Source organism: Panthera leo, chromosome B3 (genome assembly GCF_018350215.1).
Source record: "Panthera leo isolate Ple1 chromosome B3, P.leo_Ple1_pat1.1, whole genome shotgun sequence".
Taxonomy (NCBI): domain Eukaryota; kingdom Metazoa; phylum Chordata; class Mammalia; order Carnivora; family Felidae; genus Panthera; species Panthera leo.
This window is the reverse complement of record NC_056684.1, coordinates 73,617,375-73,636,780: the sequence shown is the minus strand read 5'-3', so window position 1 is coordinate 73,636,780 and position 19,406 is coordinate 73,617,375. Positions and strand designations below refer to the sequence as shown.

The window sequence follows — 19,406 nt, the reverse complement described above, 5'->3', positions numbered from 1 at the left end:
CTTTCTGTCTTCTTTTTCATATTTCACTCTGAGGTCTAGGATATATGGGTGATGGATCCCCTAGGAGCTCAGTCAGCACCTCCCACCTACTTCCTCCACCCTAGCTACCCTTCTCTGAGGATGTGGCTCTCTTGCCACATGTTCTTCAAGGTGTTCTTCAAGGCGGGGCTGCTGGGTCTGCTGGAGGAGATGCGGGACGAGAGGCTGAGCCGCATCATCACCCGCATCCAAGCACAAGCCCGGGGCCAGCTCATGCGCATTGAGTTCAAGAAGATCGTGGAACGCAGGTGAGGTGAAGGAAAGGGAAAGGCTCTCCCAGAGATATAAGAGGCAAACAAGCAGTGCTAATTGGTGTGGGTCAGATGACCTGAGTTCAAATTCTGGCTTCACCACTCACTAGCTGGCTTGAGCAAGTGACTTTACCACTCTGGGTCTCATTTTGAATTCTTTGAAAAAAAAAAAAAGAAAATTCTTCATAAGCAAATGCAAATTAAGCTTCAATGAGATACCATTTAAAAACACTAGATTGACAAAAATCAAGAAGTCTGTAAATTAGTGCAACCTCCCTGAAAAAACAATGTATTATTTCTTAAAGATGGACTATTGTGGGGCACCTGGGTGGCTCAGTTGGTTAAGTGTCTGGTTGTTGATTTCAGCTCAGGTTATGATCTCAGTTTCGTGGATTCAAGCCCCACATCATGCTCTGCGCTGACCACGCAGAGTCTGCCTGGGATTCTCCCTCTGTCTCTGCCCTTCTCCCCCACCCCCTGCTCACACTCTCTCTGTCTCTCTCAAAATAAATAAATAAACGTTTAAAAATATTTAAAAAAAAACAAATATAAAGATGGGCAATTGTAAGGGCACATGGCTGGCTCAGTTGGTAGAGCATGCGGCTCTTGATCTCGGGGTTGTGAGTTTGAGTCCTGTGTTGGGTATAGCATCACTTAAAAAAAAAAAAAAAAGATGGACTATTGCATACCTTCCAATTCCACTTCTAAGTGCATTCCCACAGAAACTCCTGCACATGTACAACATGAGACAAAAAAAGAATATAGCATCATTGACGAGCAGCAAAGATTTGGAAACAACTCCAATTTTCATCCCCGGGGGAATGGGTAAATAGTAGAATAGTTGTTCAGTGGAATATTATAAAGCAATGAAAGGAGGGACTTACAACTACATGGTACAATGTGTATGAGCCTCAAAAGCATATTGTTGAGTGAACAAAAGCAAGTCACAGAAGGATACATACAGTGTAATGCAATTTTTATAAAACTCAGAGATAACAAAAAACAGTAACATATTGTTTAAAGACACATACGCATTGAGTTAAAGTATGTTTTGAGAAAGTAAGGAAATGAAAAACACAAGATTCAGGATAGTGGCTACTTCTGGTGGGGGGACCAGGAAAGAGGATGGAGAGAAGCACACAGGTTGAATCAACACTGATAATGGCTCTAGTTGTTGTTTGAACAATTGATAGGTTCATGGTTCGTGATTTTATTTCATGCTTCATAATTTACATATATGCTATAGATATTCTTACCTGTGAAATACAAGTTTTAACATATTTGCAGTTCTTATGGGATTAAAAACACTGAACTTAGTAGACATTCTGAGTGGCATAGCTTTCATTACTACTAGTGCCCCAGAAGGGAAGATATAAACTGTCCTCTGGTTGAATTGTTCAATTAATAAATATTTATTGAGTAACTCCATGATCAGTGAGGTAATGTTGGAGTGGGGTTGTATATCAAGGCGCAAGACAGGGCTCCAGCCCTCTGGTGCCTACAAACTTGCTTAGATGGGCTGGGAGCCAACTGCAGTCGGTCCCATGTTTGGGAAGTGCTCTTTCTGAATGCTCTTTCCCACCTCCATGTTTCCTTCCCAGGGATGCCCTATTGGTAATCCAGTGGAACATTCGGGCCTTCATGGGGGTCAAGAACTGGCCCTGGATGAAGCTCTACTTCAAGATCAAGCCACTGCTGAAGAGCGCAGAGACAGAGAAGGAGATGGCCACCATGAAGGAGGAGTTTGGGCGCATCAAAGAGGCACTGGAGAAGTCAGAGGCTCGCCGCAAGGAGCTGGAGGAGAAGATGGTGTCCCTGCTGCAGGAGAAGAATGACCTCCAGCTCCAAGTGCAGGCGGTAAAGCCACGCAATTATCTCTTCATGCCTCCCCCTTTATTCCCCTGGATTATAGCCCATCTCATCCCCAGGGACTGAGGTCCTGTGTCTCTTCTCTCTTTAATCACCAGTTCTGCTCTCCTTCCTCATCTCCCAGGAACAAGATAACCTCAATGATGCAGAGGAGCGCTGTGACCAGCTGATCAAGAACAAGATCCAGCTGGAGGCCAAGGTGAAGGAGATGACAGAGAGGCTGGAGGATGAGGAGGAGATGAATGCAGAGCTCACTGCCAAGAAGCGCAAGCTGGAAGATGAGTGCTCTGAGCTCAAGAAGGACATTGATGACCTGGAGCTGACGCTGGCCAAGGTGGAGAAGGAGAAGCATGCAACAGAGAACAAGGTGAGGGCAGCTCCTTCTGGCTCCAGCCCAGGTCTCCTCAGGATTCCCAAACCACAAGGTGGTCCTGGTCCTTGGCATTGGACATCCCCATAGACATCTCCAGGCTGGTGACCTGTGACCCTAAAGGGGATGGGGGTCTCGGTTGGCAGGTGAAGAACCTGACAGAGGAAATGGCTGGGCTAGATGAGATCATCGCCAAGCTGACCAAGGAAAAGAAGGCTCTGCAGGAGGCCCACCAGCAAGCCCTAGATGACCTTCAGGCTGAGGAGGACAAGGCCAACACACTGACTAAGTCTAAGGTCAAACTGGAGCAGCAGGTGGATGATGTGAGTAGTAAGAGCCATGCTCTGTCTCTCTCAGGTCAGGATTTTGCAGGCAACATCAATGGCCAAGGAGTTCCTGGTACTTAGAGCTAACCTCTATGACCCCTGAAGCCTCTTTGCCCTCTGCAATTCCTCACTAGACTAGGACTCAGAATTTTTTGTGCTTGCAGGGATTTCTCTGCTAGTTTGACCTCCAATCCCACTGGACTTTGACTTTAGAAGAGAGCAGAAGAGCATGTACTGTGGATCTCATGTTTTCTATACCTTGTTTATTTTCTTCTCTCCACCAGCTGGAGGGATCCCTGGAGCAGGAGAAGAAGGTTCGTATGGACCTGGAGCGAGCAAAGCGGAAGCTGGAGGGTGACCTGAAGCTGACCCAGGAAAGCATCATGGACCTGGAGAATGACAAGCAGCAGCTTGAAGAAAAACTCAAGAAGTAGGAGCCTGGGGTGTCCCAGAGGGGCAAATGGAGGTGTCTGGCCTGAGGGTTAGAGCACAGGATGCCACAACCCCACTGGCCATGACTGTCCCGGGCACAGTGTGAATGAGGAAGTCAAACAGCACTCCCTCATTCACCCTCTGCACCAGTGGGGAGGGGACTTGTCCTAGCATGCCAGGCAAGAGAAGAGAATGGGCACAGAGGACGGAAGACCACCTGTCACCCCTCCCTTCTCCTCCAGGAAGGAGTTTGACATTAATCAGCAGAACAGTAAGATTGAGGATGAGCAGGCACTGGCCCTTCAGCTGCAGAAGAAACTGAAGGAAAACCAGGTGAAGTTCTTCCTGGTGCAGCCAAATGCGGAGCTCAGTGGTGAGGCAGCTGAGGCTGCAAGAGCTCTGTAGGGTTCCAGACAGCATCTACAACTCCAGGCGGCCTTGGAGACACCATGCCCCCTGACTTGGCACTTGGGAACACCAGCCTTCCCCCATTAGAGCAATGAGTCTTATTTCAGCAGGCCTATTATGGGAGGCAAACAAGCCTACTAAAAGGGCTCTCTTGATGAGCTGTGCCCTGTCTCATGGGTTTTTTTCCTCCAGCACAAATGACAGGGTTCAAGTCTCCTCTTGCTCTTCTTCTGGTACTTCTTCCCTCTACATGGAGGTGAGGAGGGCCTTCATGGAGCACCTTCCTATGGAGTGCTCTGATCATACTCTTCCCAGGTACTGACCCTATGGTATTCAGTCAACTCCTACAACCCTGAGCAATTCACTTCCCCTTGCTGAGTCTCAGATTCTCTTCTCACCTGTGAAATGAGATAATAGCACCTGCCTTACAGAAGGCCAGAGGAGATAATGTTTATAAAACCACTTAGACAGCTAGCAGTCAGCCTGCCACTAGCTAGAAGGTGTTCTTTTATTTTCTCCATGGCCTTCTCATCCCTCTGCAGGAGGAGATTAAATTAACAGCCATAGCCACCCTTACTTTTAGTGCACCCTGAATTTTAACGTGCTTTTAGTCCTGTGTTTGTCAGAAGAGCCCTGGAAGCAAGGCAGACAGGTACTGCGATCCCATTTTATAGATACAGAAACTGCATGGCCAGGTCTGGACATAGTGGCCACAAAGACAGCAGGCACTCAACTATTACAGGCAAGGCCTTATCCTCTGATTTTCTGGTCACACTGTGGCTATTGGAGAGCATTGAAGTCCCCTCAGCATTCAGGGCCCATGGTCCAGGCTACAAGTGATACATGAACACAATTCCACTCATTTGGGGAGCTGCTCAGGGGCTAGCCTGCCTTCAGTGATAATTTACCCTTCCATTTTCTTGGATGCCCCTCTCAGTTATAGCCAGAATATTAGGACATTCTCCAGGTTCTTCTATTTGGGTCTAGGCAAACTCTTTGGCCCTTAGGCCCAGAACAACAGCGCTATTATCCTCACCAGGTCTTGGCTGTAGGCTGAGGCCCTCCTTCTTCCTGCCCAAGCTCTTGCACATAGTCCTACCTTCCTCATCTTGAGAGCAGAGGCATGGTGGCCCTCTCTCTCCTGCTCCCAGGGCCCACCCACAGACATTCCATTAACACTGTCCTCAACCACAGATTCAGGGATTCCACTGACTGATACTCCCTTTTGCTCCTGGCTGGTCAGGGAACAGATCAAAATGAAAGATGGGACATTCTCCCAATTTAGTCAAGGCCAAGGAAAAGGCCAGAAAAATGAGGTAGGGGCATGATGATGAAAAGGCCAACTTTCTAGCACTCATCTGGCCTGGAAGGGAACAACAAAAGTAGAACCCACCCTAGACATAAATAAGGCAACCCCTGGAGAGTGAGGAGTATAGTTGACTGGACTTCGTGGTGAACCTGGAAGATTACAAACATTAAAAAAAATTTTTTTAATGTTTATTTTTGAGAGAGAGAGAAAAAGAGAGAGAGAGAGAGAGAGAGAGAGAGAGAGAAAGCGTAAGTGGGAGAAAGGCAGAGAGAGAGGGAGACACAGAATCGGAAGCAGGCTCCAGGCTCCAGAGCTGTCAGTGCAGAGTCCGATGTGGGGCTTTAACTCACGAACCGTGAGATCATGACCTGAGCTGAGGTCAGATGCTCAACTGACTGAGCCACCCAGGAGCCCGGATTATAAACACTTTGATTGTTTTAAGGCATATTATTGCAACTGTTTGTAAGATACAAGCACCAGCTTTCCTGCCTTATGTTTAGCAGAGCAGAGTCTAGTGAATCTGTGGAATCTTTGAGATTCAGGATCTCACAGGAGCTCCAAATCCCCATCTGAACACAGATTCTCTGGATTCAGGGCTGCAGATTCTCAGACTGAGTCTAAATGTCTCTAGGAAGTGCTTTGAGGATTCAGCTTCAACCAAATTGATATTGATGGTCTGTGCATCACAGAATGTCTAGCAGCACCCCTGGCCTCTACCCACTAGATGGCAAGTCATGACAAGCAAAAATGTCTACACACATTGCCAACTATCCCCCATGGCACAAAACTTTCCCTAGTTGAGAACCATTGCTCTGGAGAGACCTGCATGTTCTAGAGCCCTGGGGTGGGGTCTGCAGGCGGTGGGTCTGAGCTTTCTGTGTCCCGGCCCAGGCTCGCATCGAGGAGCTGGAGGAGGAGCTGGAGGCCGAGCGCACCACCAGGGCCAAGGTGGAGAAGCTGCGCTCAGACCTGTCCCGGGAGCTGGAGGAGATCAGCGAGCGGCTGGAAGAGGCCGGCGGGGCCACGTCCGTGCAGATCGAGATGAACAAGAAGCGCGAGGCCGAGTTCCAGAAGATGAGGCGGGACCTGGAGGAGGCCACGCTGCAGCACGAGGCCACGGCGGCAGCCCTGCGCAAGAAGCACGCCGACAGCGTGGCCGAGCTGGGCGAGCAGATCGACAACCTGCAGCGTGTGAAGCAGAAGCTGGAGAAGGAGAAGAGTGAGTTCAAGCTGGAGCTGGATGATGTCACCTCCAACATGGAGCAGATCATCAAGGCCAAGGTGGGCTGCCCTCTCACCCTTCTTGCCCCCTTCTCTGTCTCAGTGGCCTTCCTTCCACTGTCTCTGCCCTGTCTTCTCATCGTCACCCCTTCATCACCTCTTGGTCTCTGTCTTGCTCTCTCCCTCACCCTCCCTCCCTCTGCCCACAGCTCTTCACCATCTCTCCTTTAGTTCATGTACCCTTTTCAGACTGTTCCTGTCAGCACCTCTCTTTTTCACCCCGCTGATCCCTGTGCTCTCCCCACCTTGGCCTTCCCATCCTTTCTCTGGTCCACCCAGCCCCTTTCCATGACAAGTTGTCCCTTACTGCCTGAAGGCAAACCTGGAGAAGGTGTCCCGGACACTGGAGGACCAGGCCAATGAGTACCGTGCAAAGCTGGAAGAGACCCAACGCTCCCTCAATGACCTCACCACCCAGCGAGCTAAGCTGCAGACTGAAAATGGTGGGTGCCCCTCACCAGCCCTGCGCCTTCCTGAGGGTCAGGTACTAGTTGCCCCCTTCCGTAGCCCACAAATTCATCCCTCTTATTCCCACCTCCAGGGGAGCTGTCTCGGCAGCTGGATGAGAAGGAGGCACTGATCTCCCAGCTGACCCGAGGCAAGCTCTCCTATACCCAGCAGCTGGAGGACCTCAAGAGGCAGCTGGAGGAGGAGGGCAAGGTGAGGCGCAGCTAGGGACAGTGAGACAGGCTTGATGGCAATGCTGGACAATTAACATCAAGACCAGGATTAGGGGTCTAGAGACTGGAGAGAATCCTCTGTGGTGAAAAGAGCCCCAATCTAGCTTCCTCTACACTCCAGCTAAGCCACACCTCAACATCATCAAATGCCTCTTTCCTCATTTGTAAGGGGGTGGGGTGGGCAAACTGGGAGGCTACTCCAAGATGCTGAGATTCCACACCAGCCCTCACTCTAATTGAGGCTGGGCTTGTTTGAAGTCCATAGATATGAAAAGGATCTAGAGAATGATGGTGGTGGGGCATTCCCTCCTCCCTTCCTCGGATGAGCCTGTCAGTGCCCACCTCTCCCCAGGCAAAGAACGCCCTGGCCCATGCACTGCAGTCAGCCCGACATGACTGTGACCTGCTGCGGGAGCAGTATGAGGAGGAGACGGAGGCCAAGGCTGAGTTGCAGCGCGTCCTGTCCAAGGCCAACTCAGAGGTGGCCCAATGGAGGACCAAGTACGAGACAGATGCCATCCAGAGGACTGAAGAGCTCGAAGAGGCCAAGTGAGTTCGGGGCAGTCCCCCACCCAAATCTAAGAGAGGAAGGAGCAAGACAGGCAGAGTGGGCATGGGAAGGAGATCTGAGGAGGGTGGAAGAAGCATGGGGGCTAACAGAGATGGTTGAAAGGGAGCCTGGATCTTGTGTTCTGAGTGAACCTGGCTGGCCCTGACTCACTTCCTGTGACGCATGAGCTTTTGGCTCGGGTTATACCTGACGCTCACGTATAAGACGAGCAAAAAGCTTGTTGGTCAGAGGAGCTTCCATCGATCAGCCTGGTATGGGGAGGGGTGGGGGTTGTCACCCAGAGGTCACTGCATGTAGGGAAGACATTCTGTCCTAGGCACTCTCAGGCTTAGGTTGCTCGAGGCTAGGGACGCAGGGCCTAAAGGGCTGTTCAGGGTCCCAAGGTATTGTGGGGAGGAGGATTGGGTCACCCTGGTCTGGGGAGGAGGTGGTTCCAAGGTCCCACTGTTCCCAGGTAGAATCACACACATACACACACACACACACACACACACTAACTGCCCCGGGCAGGAAGAAGCTGGCCCAGCGGCTGCAGGATGCCGAGGAGGCCGTGGAGGCCGTCAACGCCAAGTGCTCATCCCTGGAGAAGACCAAGCACCGGCTGCAGAATGAGATCGAGGACCTGATGGTGGATGTGGAGCGCTCCAATGCAGCCGCCGCAGCCCTGGACAAGAAGCAGAGGAATTTCGACAAGGTGGGCCCAAGCTGGGGGCCGCAGCCAGGGGCGGAGCAGGGAGGCCAACGTCACCGTGAAGACTGGGACCTCCTCCTTGAGGGCAGGGGAGGAGGCTGAGCCCAGCCCAGGGACCTGGGCAGGCCCTGGAGCGGGGCTGGGGCGGGGCTGGGGGCCACGCAGTGAGCCAGGTCCCCGCAGATCCTGGCCGAGTGGAAGCAGAAGTATGAGGAGTCGCAGTCAGAGCTGGAGTCCTCGCAGAAGGAGGCGCGCTCTCTCAGCACAGAGCTCTTCAAGCTCAAGAATGCCTACGAGGAGTCCCTGGAGCACCTGGAGACCTTCAAGCGGGAGAACAAGAACCTTCAGGGTGCGCTGAGGCCTGAGAGACCACGGAGGGGCGGGGGACGGGGAGACAGGGAGGGCCACACTGGGCAGGGAAAACTCAGGCTTTGGGCTTTCTGGCCCTCTGACCCCCAGAGGAGATCTCTGACCTGACTGAGCAGCTGGGAGAAGGAGGGAAGAATGCACATGAGCTGGAGAAGGTCCGCAAGCAGCTAGAAGTGGAGAAGTTGGAGCTGCAGTCGGCCCTGGAGGAGGCAGAAGTGAGAGGCTGTCTCTGCCCACACCCTTACCTCATACCCTCTCTTACCTACCCTGTCTTGTTTCTGACTCCCTACTCTCCTTCACCTGGGGGTGGCGCTGACCCCAAGACAAAAGTTATTAGCTCCTTTTTTAGTCTACCTACTATCTGGTACCCATGACTACCTCCAAAGCCAAGGTCTGCCCCAAGAAAATCATCCCAGTCTGATTATAAGTCATAAGGTTATGTTTCCTATCATGTCTATAAAGTGGTTATCATAATAACCCCTCAGACATTAAGTGGGCTTCAGAGTCAAACAGATCTGAATGTGAAATTTGGCTTCAGAACCTCCACTGTGTCATTGGGCCAGTTTCTTAACCTCTCTGTACCTTCTTTTACTTATCTCTAATGGAATTAATTGTACATACCTAATAAGATGTTATGCGTTATTACTAAGATTAAATGAGGTAACAAACTTAAGCACTTAATATATATTTGCTATTATTACTATTCATTTTTAAGAACCTAGGGAAAGTCCTGAGTTAGGGGGTTTCTAACATTTTTCACTAAAGGGTAAGTGACCCAGGAAACAAAGATAAAGTTTGGAATATGTGGTCATAAAAATCTCCCACTTTTTTTTTACATTTATTTATTTTTGAGAGACAGAGAGAGACAGAGCGTGAGCAAGGGAGGGGCAGAGAGACAGAATCAGAAGCAGGCTCCAGGCTCTAAGCTGTCAACACAGAGCCCGACCCGGGGCTCGAACCCACAAACCATAAGATCATGACCTGAGCTGAAGTCGGACACTTAACCGACTGAGCCACCCAGGCGCCCCGAAAAATCTCCCACTTTTCTATGATGTTTAGAGGGTCAGGATTACGCAGTGTTGGTACTAGAGTGTTTTGGCGATTGCGAGGGTCAAACCCTTTCCTTGACAGAGGAAACCCAGAGCATCCTGCACTTCCTCTGCCAGGGCACCCTGGTGGTCTGGGATGCAGGTCTCACCTGCATCTTTTCCCAGGCCTTCCTCTCCAGAGGCCGTAGTCCTGGCTGATACCCTGCATACTTTTGGCCTCCCTCCCCACCTTGCCCTGTGCCCTGACTGTCTGCCTTGGACCCTCTCTCCCCACCTTCTTCCAGGCCTCCCTGGAGCATGAGGAGGGCAAGATCCTCCGGGCCCAGCTGGAATTCAACCAGATCAAGGCAGAGATCGAGCGGAAGCTGGCAGAGAAGGACGAGGAGATGGAGCAGGCCAAGCGGAACCACCTGCGGGTGGTGGACTCGCTGCAGACCTCCCTGGATGCAGAGACACGCAGCCGCAACGAGGCCCTGCGGGTGAAGAAGAAGATGGAGGGCGACCTCAATGAGATGGAGATCCAGCTGAGCCAGGCCAACAGGACAGCCTCAGAGGCCCAGAAGCACCTGAAGATTGCCCAGGCCCATCTGAAGGTAAAAGAGGTTGGGACGCTCAGAAGGGAGCTGCCCACAGGTATGATGAGGGCCCTGGGCTGACACATATGAGAAAGTGGGAGCCATCCACCTCCTGGGCTTGGAGGCTTGAGGAAAGAAAAGCGACCAGATCCTAAGCATGTCCTGGACCAGTCCAGCTTCCAGGCCTAGAGAATAGATGAGGGGATGTGCCCCTTTGCCCTCTACTGGACCGAGGGTTTGAACATGGCATAGGGTGTGTCAGACCCCAAATAGGAAGCCTTGATGGGATGGGTGCAGGTCTCTCACATGCTTTCCCCCGCAGGACACCCAGATCCAGCTGGACGACGCGGTCCGTGCCAACGATGACCTGAAGGAGAACATCGCCATCGTGGAGCGGCGTAACAACCTGCTGCAGGCTGAGCTGGAGGAGCTGCGGGCCGTGGTGGAGCAGACGGAGCGGTCTCGGAAGCTGGCGGAGCAGGAGCTGATCGAGACCAGCGAGCGGGTGCAGCTGCTGCATTCCCAGGTGAGGAGGTCAGGGGCCGTGTGGACAAACCTGCTGAGTGGCAGAGGCCGGGACACCACAGAAGCTTCTGAACCAGATGCTCTGAGTGAGTATGTCCAACCAGAATGGCAAATTGCTTCATCTGTTGGGCCGTCTCTCATCTGTCAGTCATGGCTGTCGGAATCACTACCTTGAGAAGAGGGCCTACACTTAAAAGCTAATGGGGTCGTGATTGGTTGGCGAGATCCACCAAAGTCACAAATCTGGGAGCGGTGAAATGCGTGCTGTCATCTGACATCCCTGATCTGGAGGACAGCCCCCAGATTCCTCTGTAGAGGGAGATGTGGGGCATTTAACGAAGTACAAGTGCATCTACTTGTAAGCCAAATTCTCAACGGAACACCATTTTTCTGCAGTCCCATACACAGTGATGTCAGCTCTTCTCTGCAATGAGTTTTCAGTTTTCGTGTCCATCTTACTGCAGGGTCCTGTGGGCCTTTTTGCTGTAATCTAGTATGTGTGGGAATGATATCATCCACTGACTCCACCCCCTCTTCATTACTCTACTATATTCTTTCTGCAACTGTAATCATTTCCAGGATATTGTCCTGGTAAAAAGTTGTTCCCATTTTCCCTGCAATGTTTTCATGCTCCTGAATAGACACATTACGAAAGATGTCAGGAGAAGAATTGCAGACCTTTCGCTGCTTGAAGTCTTTCTTCAGAGCTGAGTAATTTTAGATAAACCTCAAGAACATATCTGTTTTCATAAGAAAAGGGAAAGCTGATACAAAACATGGAATACACAACAACAAAGGATACAAGGAATAAATAAAAACAAGACTTTAAAAAAAATGACTGGTTTTAATTTTCTGTGGATACAGGTGTAGAATCAAATAACAAAGTATCTACTTGATAGTTTTCTCTATGTGTACGTGTATCTAGAACACCAGCCTCATCAACCAAAAGAAAAAGATGGAGTCAGACCTGTCCCAGCTTCATACTGAAGTGGAGGAGGCCGTGCAGGAGTGCAGGAACGCCGAGGAGAAGGCCAAGAAGGCCATCACAGATGTGAGTGACTGCTCCCCTTCCTGCCCCCGCTAAAGACATGGGGCCCTGGGTCCAGGCCAGGCCACTGTGCCGTGGCAAGTTGACTCTGTAGCTGCGTGAGTCTGAGGGCCTCGGGAAACAAACGCCACGATGGGAAAAAGGTGATCCTCAAGGGACAAGAGGCCCCGGGCCTCTGTTCTTTTACACGTGTCTCCCGTCCCCAGGCTGCCATGATGGCAGAGGAGCTGAAGAAGGAGCAGGACACCAGCGCCCACCTGGAGCGCATGAAGAAGAACATGGAGCAGACCATCAAGGACCTGCAGCACAGGCTGGATGAGGCCGAGCAGATCGCCCTCAAGGGCGGCAAGAAGCAGCTGCAGAAGCTGGAGGCCCGGGTGCGGGAGCTGGAGAATGAGCTGGAGGCCGAGCAGAAGCGCAACGCGGAGTCGGTCAAGGGCATGAGGAAGAGTGAGCGTCGCATCAAGGAGCTGACCTACCAGGTGTGGGCGTGGGAGCTGCTCTAGGGGGCAGTTGAGAGCGAATGTGAAAGTGCTTCTCTAGTCCCACCTCCCAACCCACACAGGCCCCACGCACATGCACTTTCCAGGAATGCCACCCGACCCCCCGGAACCCATGTCTTGAGAAGCTATCTTTAGATTAATTTTCTTTCACATTCCCTGGAGTCAATTTGTCTTGAGTCCATGATTTTTCCTAGTGAATGCAGAACCTACCTCTACTTCCTGAAAATCTTTTAACCAGCAATTTCCTCAGGATTTTTTTTTAATAACCTAAAGTGCTACCATTAAGGCTTTAGCACAGTCCAAGGAACGCTTCTACTGGCCTGAAAGGGAGGGACATAGTGTAGCACTTTAGGGTTAAAAGTCAGAGTTGGGAAAAGACTCAGATCTTCCAAGGAGTTTCTGGAACAACAGATAGAAGGCCTTAGATAAAGAAGATCCCAAAATGTTCTAAGACCTGCATCTGCATAGCTCAGAGCTTTTGCCCTTGACCTGTTGTTTTCACAGTGTGCCTGGGAAGGAAGGACAGAGAAATGGCGTATTGATTCATTTAGTTGGATATGAGAGGCACAAGAAGGAGACACAGCTATAGAACTGCAGATGTACTGCAATCCTAAGGGCAAGTGGTATCCTAGCACATGCAATGATGTGGAGATAGGAATGATCAGGTGACAGTGATCCTGTACAGTGCCCAAATCTGACCCAGTACAATATATATATGATAGGTCAGAATGGTCTGGACTATGATAATACCCTTTGTTCTGGGTTCCTCATTAGTCCTCTCAGCTCACTCTAAAACCACTGGCCAGGAGCATCTACAGTGCTCCAGGTTGGAACTGACACAGCCCCGATGTCTCCATGTTATCAGATGAAAGAATTCTGTTTGGTTCTGGGCCCCTTCCCCCACTTCCAACTTTAGCGCTACAGCCTTCTTTGCCTTTTAGATCTGGACTGAGGACCTTGCTGTGGCCCTTTGACCTATAAGTAGCAACAGAGGTAGAATCCCCCACCCCCTCATTGACCTGGCCCATGGGAGGGAGAGGCAACTAAGGCCTAGGGAGGAAAGTGATGTATTGAGGGAGGGAACAATGATTCCACTTGCTCCTCCTCTCAATTGGCTTCTCCCATCCATCCACCCCCAGACGGAGGAGGACAAGAAGAACCTGCTGCGGCTACAGGACCTGGTGGACAAGCTGCAACTGAAGGTCAAGGCCTACAAGCGCCAGGCAGAGGAGGCAGTGAGTTCATTGTTTTCTCCACTCTCTGTCAACATACCTCTCATGTGTGAGAATTGACAGGTGTCCGCCTCAGCATGGGGACTGGACGTTCCATGTGCTCTGGGTGCTCAGAGCTATGTCAGGCACCCTGAGCAAACAAAAGCAATGCTTTTGGGTCAAATAGACCCAGGACCTGCCTACAAACTGCTTATAATCCATACACCAGTAGGCCCAAGAGAAAGCAGTGCCACTGCTAAGCAGGCCAGGGGGCCAGACAGTGCTGAAGGCTGGAAGGTGGCTATGGAATTGGGCCCAGAGAAGGACCTGACCACAGAGCAGTGGGGAGGACTCCGGGTGGGCAGCAAAGTGTGCAAATAAGGTGTTAATGCTCACATGTGTGCAGGAACCCTGCGGTTGGGAGCATCTATCAGAGTTCTGGTTGAGCAGGTGCAGTGAGGCTGGGTTCTGAAAGGAACCAGACCAGACAGTATCTAATGCATCTTGGGCAGTGGGTGGCCATGAAGGATTCTGAATTCTGGGCAAGTTGAAGAGGATGCCAAGCCAGGAGCAGGATATCCTTGGCAAAGCTGGTAGGGGAACATAGTTGGGGGTGAGAACACCAAGCCCCTAGCTCAGGGACAGGGAGTCCCTCAGATTGGGATGCTCAGTATTTCCAACCCCCGTTGCCTCTCACTTCATCCTCCCCCGCCCTAACCCCCACCCCTGCAGGAGGAGCAGGCCAATACCAACCTGTCCAAGTTCCGCAAGGTGCAGCACGAGCTGGATGAAGCAGAGGAGCGGGCGGACATCGCCGAGTCCCAGGTCAACAAGCTGCGGGCCAAGAGCCGTGACATCGGCGCCAAGGTGGGTCCCTCCTCTGGGCCCCACTAGTCACCCCATGTCAACACACCCGCCAATATCAGTGCCCCTCAGAGTGGGCACTCCTTACCCTACAGTGTGACAGACCTGGGGGTCCCACAGCTCCCATGCCTGAGAATTCCCTTCCTACTCAGAGTGGCCCGTACAGACTGGCACCTCTGAAGAAAGCCCAGTTCTGCCCCCTAAACTACAAAGACCCGCAAATGAGAACCAAGATCCCTGAGGCCAGAACCTCTCCCCCTAAAGGCATCCCCTTTAGGCCCCTAAAAGCCCTAGAGATTCTTCCCCACACCCTTCCTCCCTCTTGCCAGCTGCCCCCTCACACCTTTTATTCCTTTCTCAGCAAAAACTGCATGATGAGGAGTGACACTGCCTCTGGAACTTCATTCTTGCCAACCTGTAATAAAGATGAGTGCCAGACTCTGCCTGCTCCCTGTCCTTTCCACCGCCAGCCTGGAGCTCTTAAAGTTCCTGAAAAGAGGGAGTCCCTGTCCCTGTGTCAGAGCTGTGGGAACCAAAGCATTCCACATCTACAGAGGAGGAAGCCAAGGCCCAGAGAAGTGAGGTGTCCTCCCTGAGTCCCAGTTCTGCTCAGTCAACCATACAAGGGAGGAGAGGGAGAAATGTCAGAAGAGAAAACAAAGGCACCGGGGGGGTGAGCTAATTCTATGTGCTGGGAGACAGAATTTTAGTGTCAAAGCTGAAGCTACCCTCCACCTACCCCAGCTCTGAGGCTGCAGGGGTTACAGGTGTCCTGAGATACCCATTCCCTCCTAAATGAATTTCCCACTGACACTAGGGAGGCTCAGGGCTCGCTGGGGATGGAAGTTCATAAAAGGGTTGACACAGGCCCCTTATGAGTAACCCACAGGGTGCCCCCCACTCCCTATCATCCTCAGGCACAGTCAGCTGAGACCCAGGTCTGACCTCAGCCTCTATGGTCAGCCCCTCATCATGAGGGGATCCCGAGACACTGGAGCCAGCTGCCACTGACCCTGAATCAACAGGCACTGTGGACCAAAGCTGGGCATTGCTCGTTTTAGTTTGGCCTTCCAAACAGGCACAGATGAGCACAGGTGTATGTACAGGTGCGCACCATAGATCACACTCCCACTCTCTCTGAGCTCTCACCAGGGACAGTCTGGCCCAGGTCATACAACTGCCCAGGGGACAGACAGGGCTGGCCCCTCTCCCATTCTGCTCCAAGCAAATGCCTGCCCCCTGCTGGGCTTTATGGGCTCAGGTTCTCCTGACCATCTTCTCATCCCTTCGCCTGGCGCCCCATCTCCTGAACTGACCTGGCTAAGCCCCTCCTATGCTTCCTCTGAAGCCTTGATCCCAACCCCCCCAAGGGTGGAGAATGGACTGTGCATGGAGCCCTGAGAATGTGGAGAAACCAGAAAAATACAAAATCTGATTGGTTCTAGCTCTGGAGAGGCTGCCAGTACTGGTGAGAAGCCAGGGAGGACATGAGGACAGGAAAATCAGAGGAGTCAGACCAAGAGAGACCCATGATTATCACCGAAGGGAGCAGAGCAGTTCTTCCAGAGTTCCAAGGTTCAGCCAGGGGTTGGGGTTGGGGGCTGCATCTGGAAGGAGCACCCCAGAGAAAAGGAGTTATTTCAGGGTGGGAGCAAACCAGTGTTAGAGGTAGAGCAAGCCACTGAGCTAGGTCATGTGGGCTCTATAGGGCTATGCAGGGACATCCCAGCTGCGCTGGACTATCATGGGCCAGGCAGGGCTGATTCCTGGGCTGTGGCAGGGCCTGTTCTCCAAACCCCCTTAGCCAAACTCTCCCACAGCATTTATGTGGACAGTCATGACTAGCCTGTCTCCTTCCCAGTCTGTGAGAGCTCAAGGACAGGCCCACCTGTCACTTCTGAATCCCTGGGGCCCGGCACAGGGCCTGCATACAGGAGATGCTCAGGAAATATTTGATGAGGCACTGGTAAGCTGGAAGACTGGACCCACTAGTGGAGGGAGCTGGAGATGAGGCTGGGCCATTTTTTTCCTGAGCTATAGGAGTTTAGTACAGTGTCCAGATCACCCGTACAGATAGGTGTTAGGCAAGCTGAGTTCTAGTCCTAGCTCTATCACAAGTAAAGAGGTCGCTCCCTGTGACTAGGCTTGTTTTCTCTTTTGTGAAATGAAGTCATCAGACCAGCTGATGTCTAAGGGCTCTTCCAGAGCCAGCATTTTGGGAAGTTCTGCCCTCATCTGGTGCCGCAGGCTGACCTCGCTCCTGTGGCCTGTGGACCAAGTCCTTCCCACACCACAAGGGGGAGCTCTACACACACCCCAGGCAAGCACCTGGTCCGAAACCCACCAACGAACCTGGGTGTGCAGGTATGGCAGGTGGGCACTTACATGGGGAAGGCTTGTGCCTTCTCAGACACAGGACTCTGGGAACCCAGCCACCAGGCACACCGCAAAGGCCTGGAACACAGAGAATGTAGACAGGAAGTTTTGTGTTGAAGGAAGTTTTCAGCACCTTCAGTGCAGCTGCCCTTCCTCACTGCTCGGACCTGGTTGCAGAAGAGGGACCATGACCCGCTCCAGGCAGCATTTCTATGAATACTCCCTGGCTTTCCTAATCTGCCTGATTTCTGGGGAAGAAAAAGACTCACCAGTAGGATTTGAATCTTTTAATTTGGGAATGACCAGCTTCCTCCTGCCCTCCCTCCCCAAAACACCTCCTTCCTGTTGAAGCTTCATCAGAGCACTGAGCCCCACAGACAAGTATCTGGTGACTTCTCAGGCCAGAATCCATCTCTGTAGGCCTGGCTGGGAGGTAGTAGGCTGTGGGCTAGTGAAACCAAAGGAAATGTGCACTGTTGCCTTTGTCTGGCTGGGCCTGGGAGCCAGGTAGCTCAGGGTCACTGCTGGTCATCTGTGAATATGGAGGCAGGCAGGGAAGGGCATATCAGGATGGGGTAGCTGGAGCAAAGGGTAGAGGGGGCATCTTCTCTCTCCAGAGCACGGACACTCACCCTGGGTGGTCCTGGGTGCCATCTCAGTCCGGTAGATCTTGAAGGCATCATAGGCAAAGACGGAAACCAGGATGATGCCAAAAACCTGTGGGAGTAGAATCAGGGATGGCACAATAAAGGCCATTGGCCACCATCTATTAGGCAGAAGGAGATGGGTGGTATGGGGCAAGGTGTGAGCCAGAGGCCTGGGCACTGGCTTGGGCTTGTGGGGAGGCACAGAGAGTGTGCAAACACCAGCCAGAGGTCCTTAGGGCCTGGGGAGCTCTGTGGGGCTGGACTCACAAAAGCAGCAATGGCAGCTCCATCCCGGGAGGTCACAGCCGCAAAGGAGACCACCAGGAAGATGATGATGGCACTGACACAGCGGAGGAAGTCCTGGGGGGTCGGGGGTGCAGGGTCAAGGGAAGTCAGAGGGCAAGGGAACATCACCCTGAGGTTTTCCAGGCTGGTCAGCAGCTTGACCCTCAGACACTATGAATCCCTGAATGGAGATACCCCTGGACACAATATAAAGCACTTGAGAGAAAGAGAGAGAGAGACAGAGACCCCACTGCTAACCAGGGAAGGGATACAGGTGAATGCAAAGAGACCAGGACGAGAAGCCAGGCCCTGGGTGGCACAGGGCTGGGGCATGCCAGCCAGGAGGGCCAGGGCAGGGCTAGACCTGGACCTGGACCTTTGGTGAGTGGAAGAACAACTCTAAGTGACCTGCATCCTTGTTGTCAGTGACAACAGTGAAATCAGGGTCAGGGCTGGGCCCCTTACTGACCCAGGAAAAGGAGAGAGGCTGGGAGGGAAAAGGAAAACTTAGGATTCAGAGAAGAAAGGGACCAGAATGAGGTAGGGGAGGCAGGGTCCCTCACCAGACACGGCCAGTTCAGCCGATCAAAGCGCTGATAGTACTGGGTGGCGTAGAGGAAGAGGAAAGCGAGTGTGATGAAGAACTCGAGCAGTGCTGCAGCCATGTAGGCGGAGATGGAGGCCGTGAAGCAGATGAAGATGATGAAGGTCAGGGCCTGTGGGACCAAATATGTGAAGCTTGCCAGGAAGGGGACACAGGCATGGCCAGATTTTTGCCTTCCCCTCCTGAGGAACTCCCCCAGGCTGGCCCCCACCACCCATCCTTGGAGGCCTCCCCATCTCTGGTACCGGGAGCCATACTCCAGGGCGTTTGCCCATTGAGGGAAGTCTCCAGCTTCCCACTTCCCCCTGCCCTGGATCCCAGCAACCCCAGCAGTGTGGCCCAGCTGCACTGCCCCAGGGAGCACCATTCTATGGAAACCACAAAAGAGGTGTCCTGCTAAAGCACAGGGTACAGGGTAAACTCCAGCCTCTGGAGTCATGCCCACAGCAGCCCTGCACCCCCAGAGGGACCCCCTATCCCCACTCCCAGATATCAGAAACTCCTCTAAACAAGGACCAAAACAAGGCCTTTGGTTCTATACCCAGAGACAAAGTTTAGAAGGCAGATGGACTTTAAGGGTCCCTGGGCTCTGGCAATGTAGGATGACATATATGCAATGGACTTAAGTTTACACTAAGGTCTTGCTAAGTGACAAGGGAAGATCCTTTCCTGAGAATAGATGTTCATGGGGAGCAGACAACAGATACAGTGGGAGTGCAGAAAGTCTGCCCTTTTATGTCCGGTCTAACTTCAGTTCTTCCTGCTGCACCTAAACCTGCTGTAACTGCCTTCAGATGGAGAGGCAGCAAGAAGGCAGGGTAGGAGGTGAGGGCAGGGCAGCTGGGGAGAGCAGGGGTGTCCAGAAAGCCTGGGAAAGGAGGCAGCTGAGGAGTGAGCCCAGTGGGGGCCCTGGGACGGGGAGAGGGAGGAGTGGGATAACACTGGGAGAGATTGAGGCGCCAGGTTGGGGAGGTGGCTGTTACCAGCTCAGTTTCCAGCAAGATGCCTTTGAGGGAGGAGAGGAAGGTCTTGTCCACGGCGAAGCCCTGGAGCACTGCAGCTGCCCCCTCTTCGGGGGGCCGGTCCCGGCGATCCCGAGCACTGAGCATCTCTGTGGGGCCCA

The 19,406-nt window shown here is 52.4% G+C and overlaps 2 protein-coding genes across 3 annotated transcripts in view; one reads left to right on the top strand and one right to left on the bottom strand.

The window, feature by feature from the left end:
- The window catches only part of MYH6 (myosin heavy chain 6), a 25,666-nt gene extending 10,844 nt beyond the window's left edge, over window positions 1-14,822 (top strand). Inside the window, exons 18-37 of the mRNA XM_042942766.1 lie at window positions 151-287; window positions 1,892-2,147; window positions 2,284-2,526; window positions 2,676-2,852; window positions 3,140-3,285; window positions 3,530-3,620; window positions 5,896-6,285; window positions 6,602-6,728; window positions 6,827-6,945; window positions 7,318-7,514; window positions 8,047-8,230; window positions 8,411-8,576; window positions 8,687-8,811; window positions 9,930-10,238; window positions 10,543-10,746; window positions 11,671-11,796; window positions 12,000-12,275; window positions 13,436-13,531; window positions 14,240-14,374; window positions 14,733-14,822. Of these exons, the coding sequence (XP_042798700.1) occupies window positions 151-287; window positions 1,892-2,147; window positions 2,284-2,526; window positions 2,676-2,852; window positions 3,140-3,285; window positions 3,530-3,620; window positions 5,896-6,285; window positions 6,602-6,728; window positions 6,827-6,945; window positions 7,318-7,514; window positions 8,047-8,230; window positions 8,411-8,576; window positions 8,687-8,811; window positions 9,930-10,238; window positions 10,543-10,746; window positions 11,671-11,796; window positions 12,000-12,275; window positions 13,436-13,531; window positions 14,240-14,374; window positions 14,733-14,756 (3,528 nt within the window). The 3' untranslated portion in view covers window positions 14,757-14,822. The remainder of the gene's footprint in view (window positions 1-150; window positions 288-1,891; window positions 2,148-2,283; window positions 2,527-2,675; window positions 2,853-3,139; window positions 3,286-3,529; window positions 3,621-5,895; window positions 6,286-6,601; window positions 6,729-6,826; window positions 6,946-7,317; window positions 7,515-8,046; window positions 8,231-8,410; window positions 8,577-8,686; window positions 8,812-9,929; window positions 10,239-10,542; window positions 10,747-11,670; window positions 11,797-11,999; window positions 12,276-13,435; window positions 13,532-14,239; window positions 14,375-14,732) is intronic.
- Window positions 14,264-19,406, bottom strand: CMTM5 (CKLF like MARVEL transmembrane domain containing 5). Of its 2 annotated transcripts, XR_006203714.1 has the most exons (7): window positions 19,267-19,406; window positions 18,243-18,395; window positions 17,662-17,754; window positions 17,380-17,464; window positions 16,757-16,825; window positions 14,715-14,786; window positions 14,264-14,341 (listed from the first exon to the last, which is right to left on the bottom strand). XR_006203714.1 is itself a non-coding variant. In XM_042942765.1 (5 exons), the coding sequence occupies exons 1-5, from the start codon at window positions 19,390-19,392 to the stop codon at window positions 17,266-17,268; spliced, it is 471 nt and encodes a 156-aa protein (XP_042798699.1). In that variant the 5' UTR covers window positions 19,393-19,406; the 3' UTR covers window positions 17,105-17,265. The 2 variants fall into 2 exon arrangements, 1 of the variants encoding a protein (XP_042798699.1); XM_042942765.1 differs by lacking the exons at window positions 14,264-14,341; window positions 14,715-14,786; window positions 16,757-16,825 and adding an exon at window positions 17,105-17,279.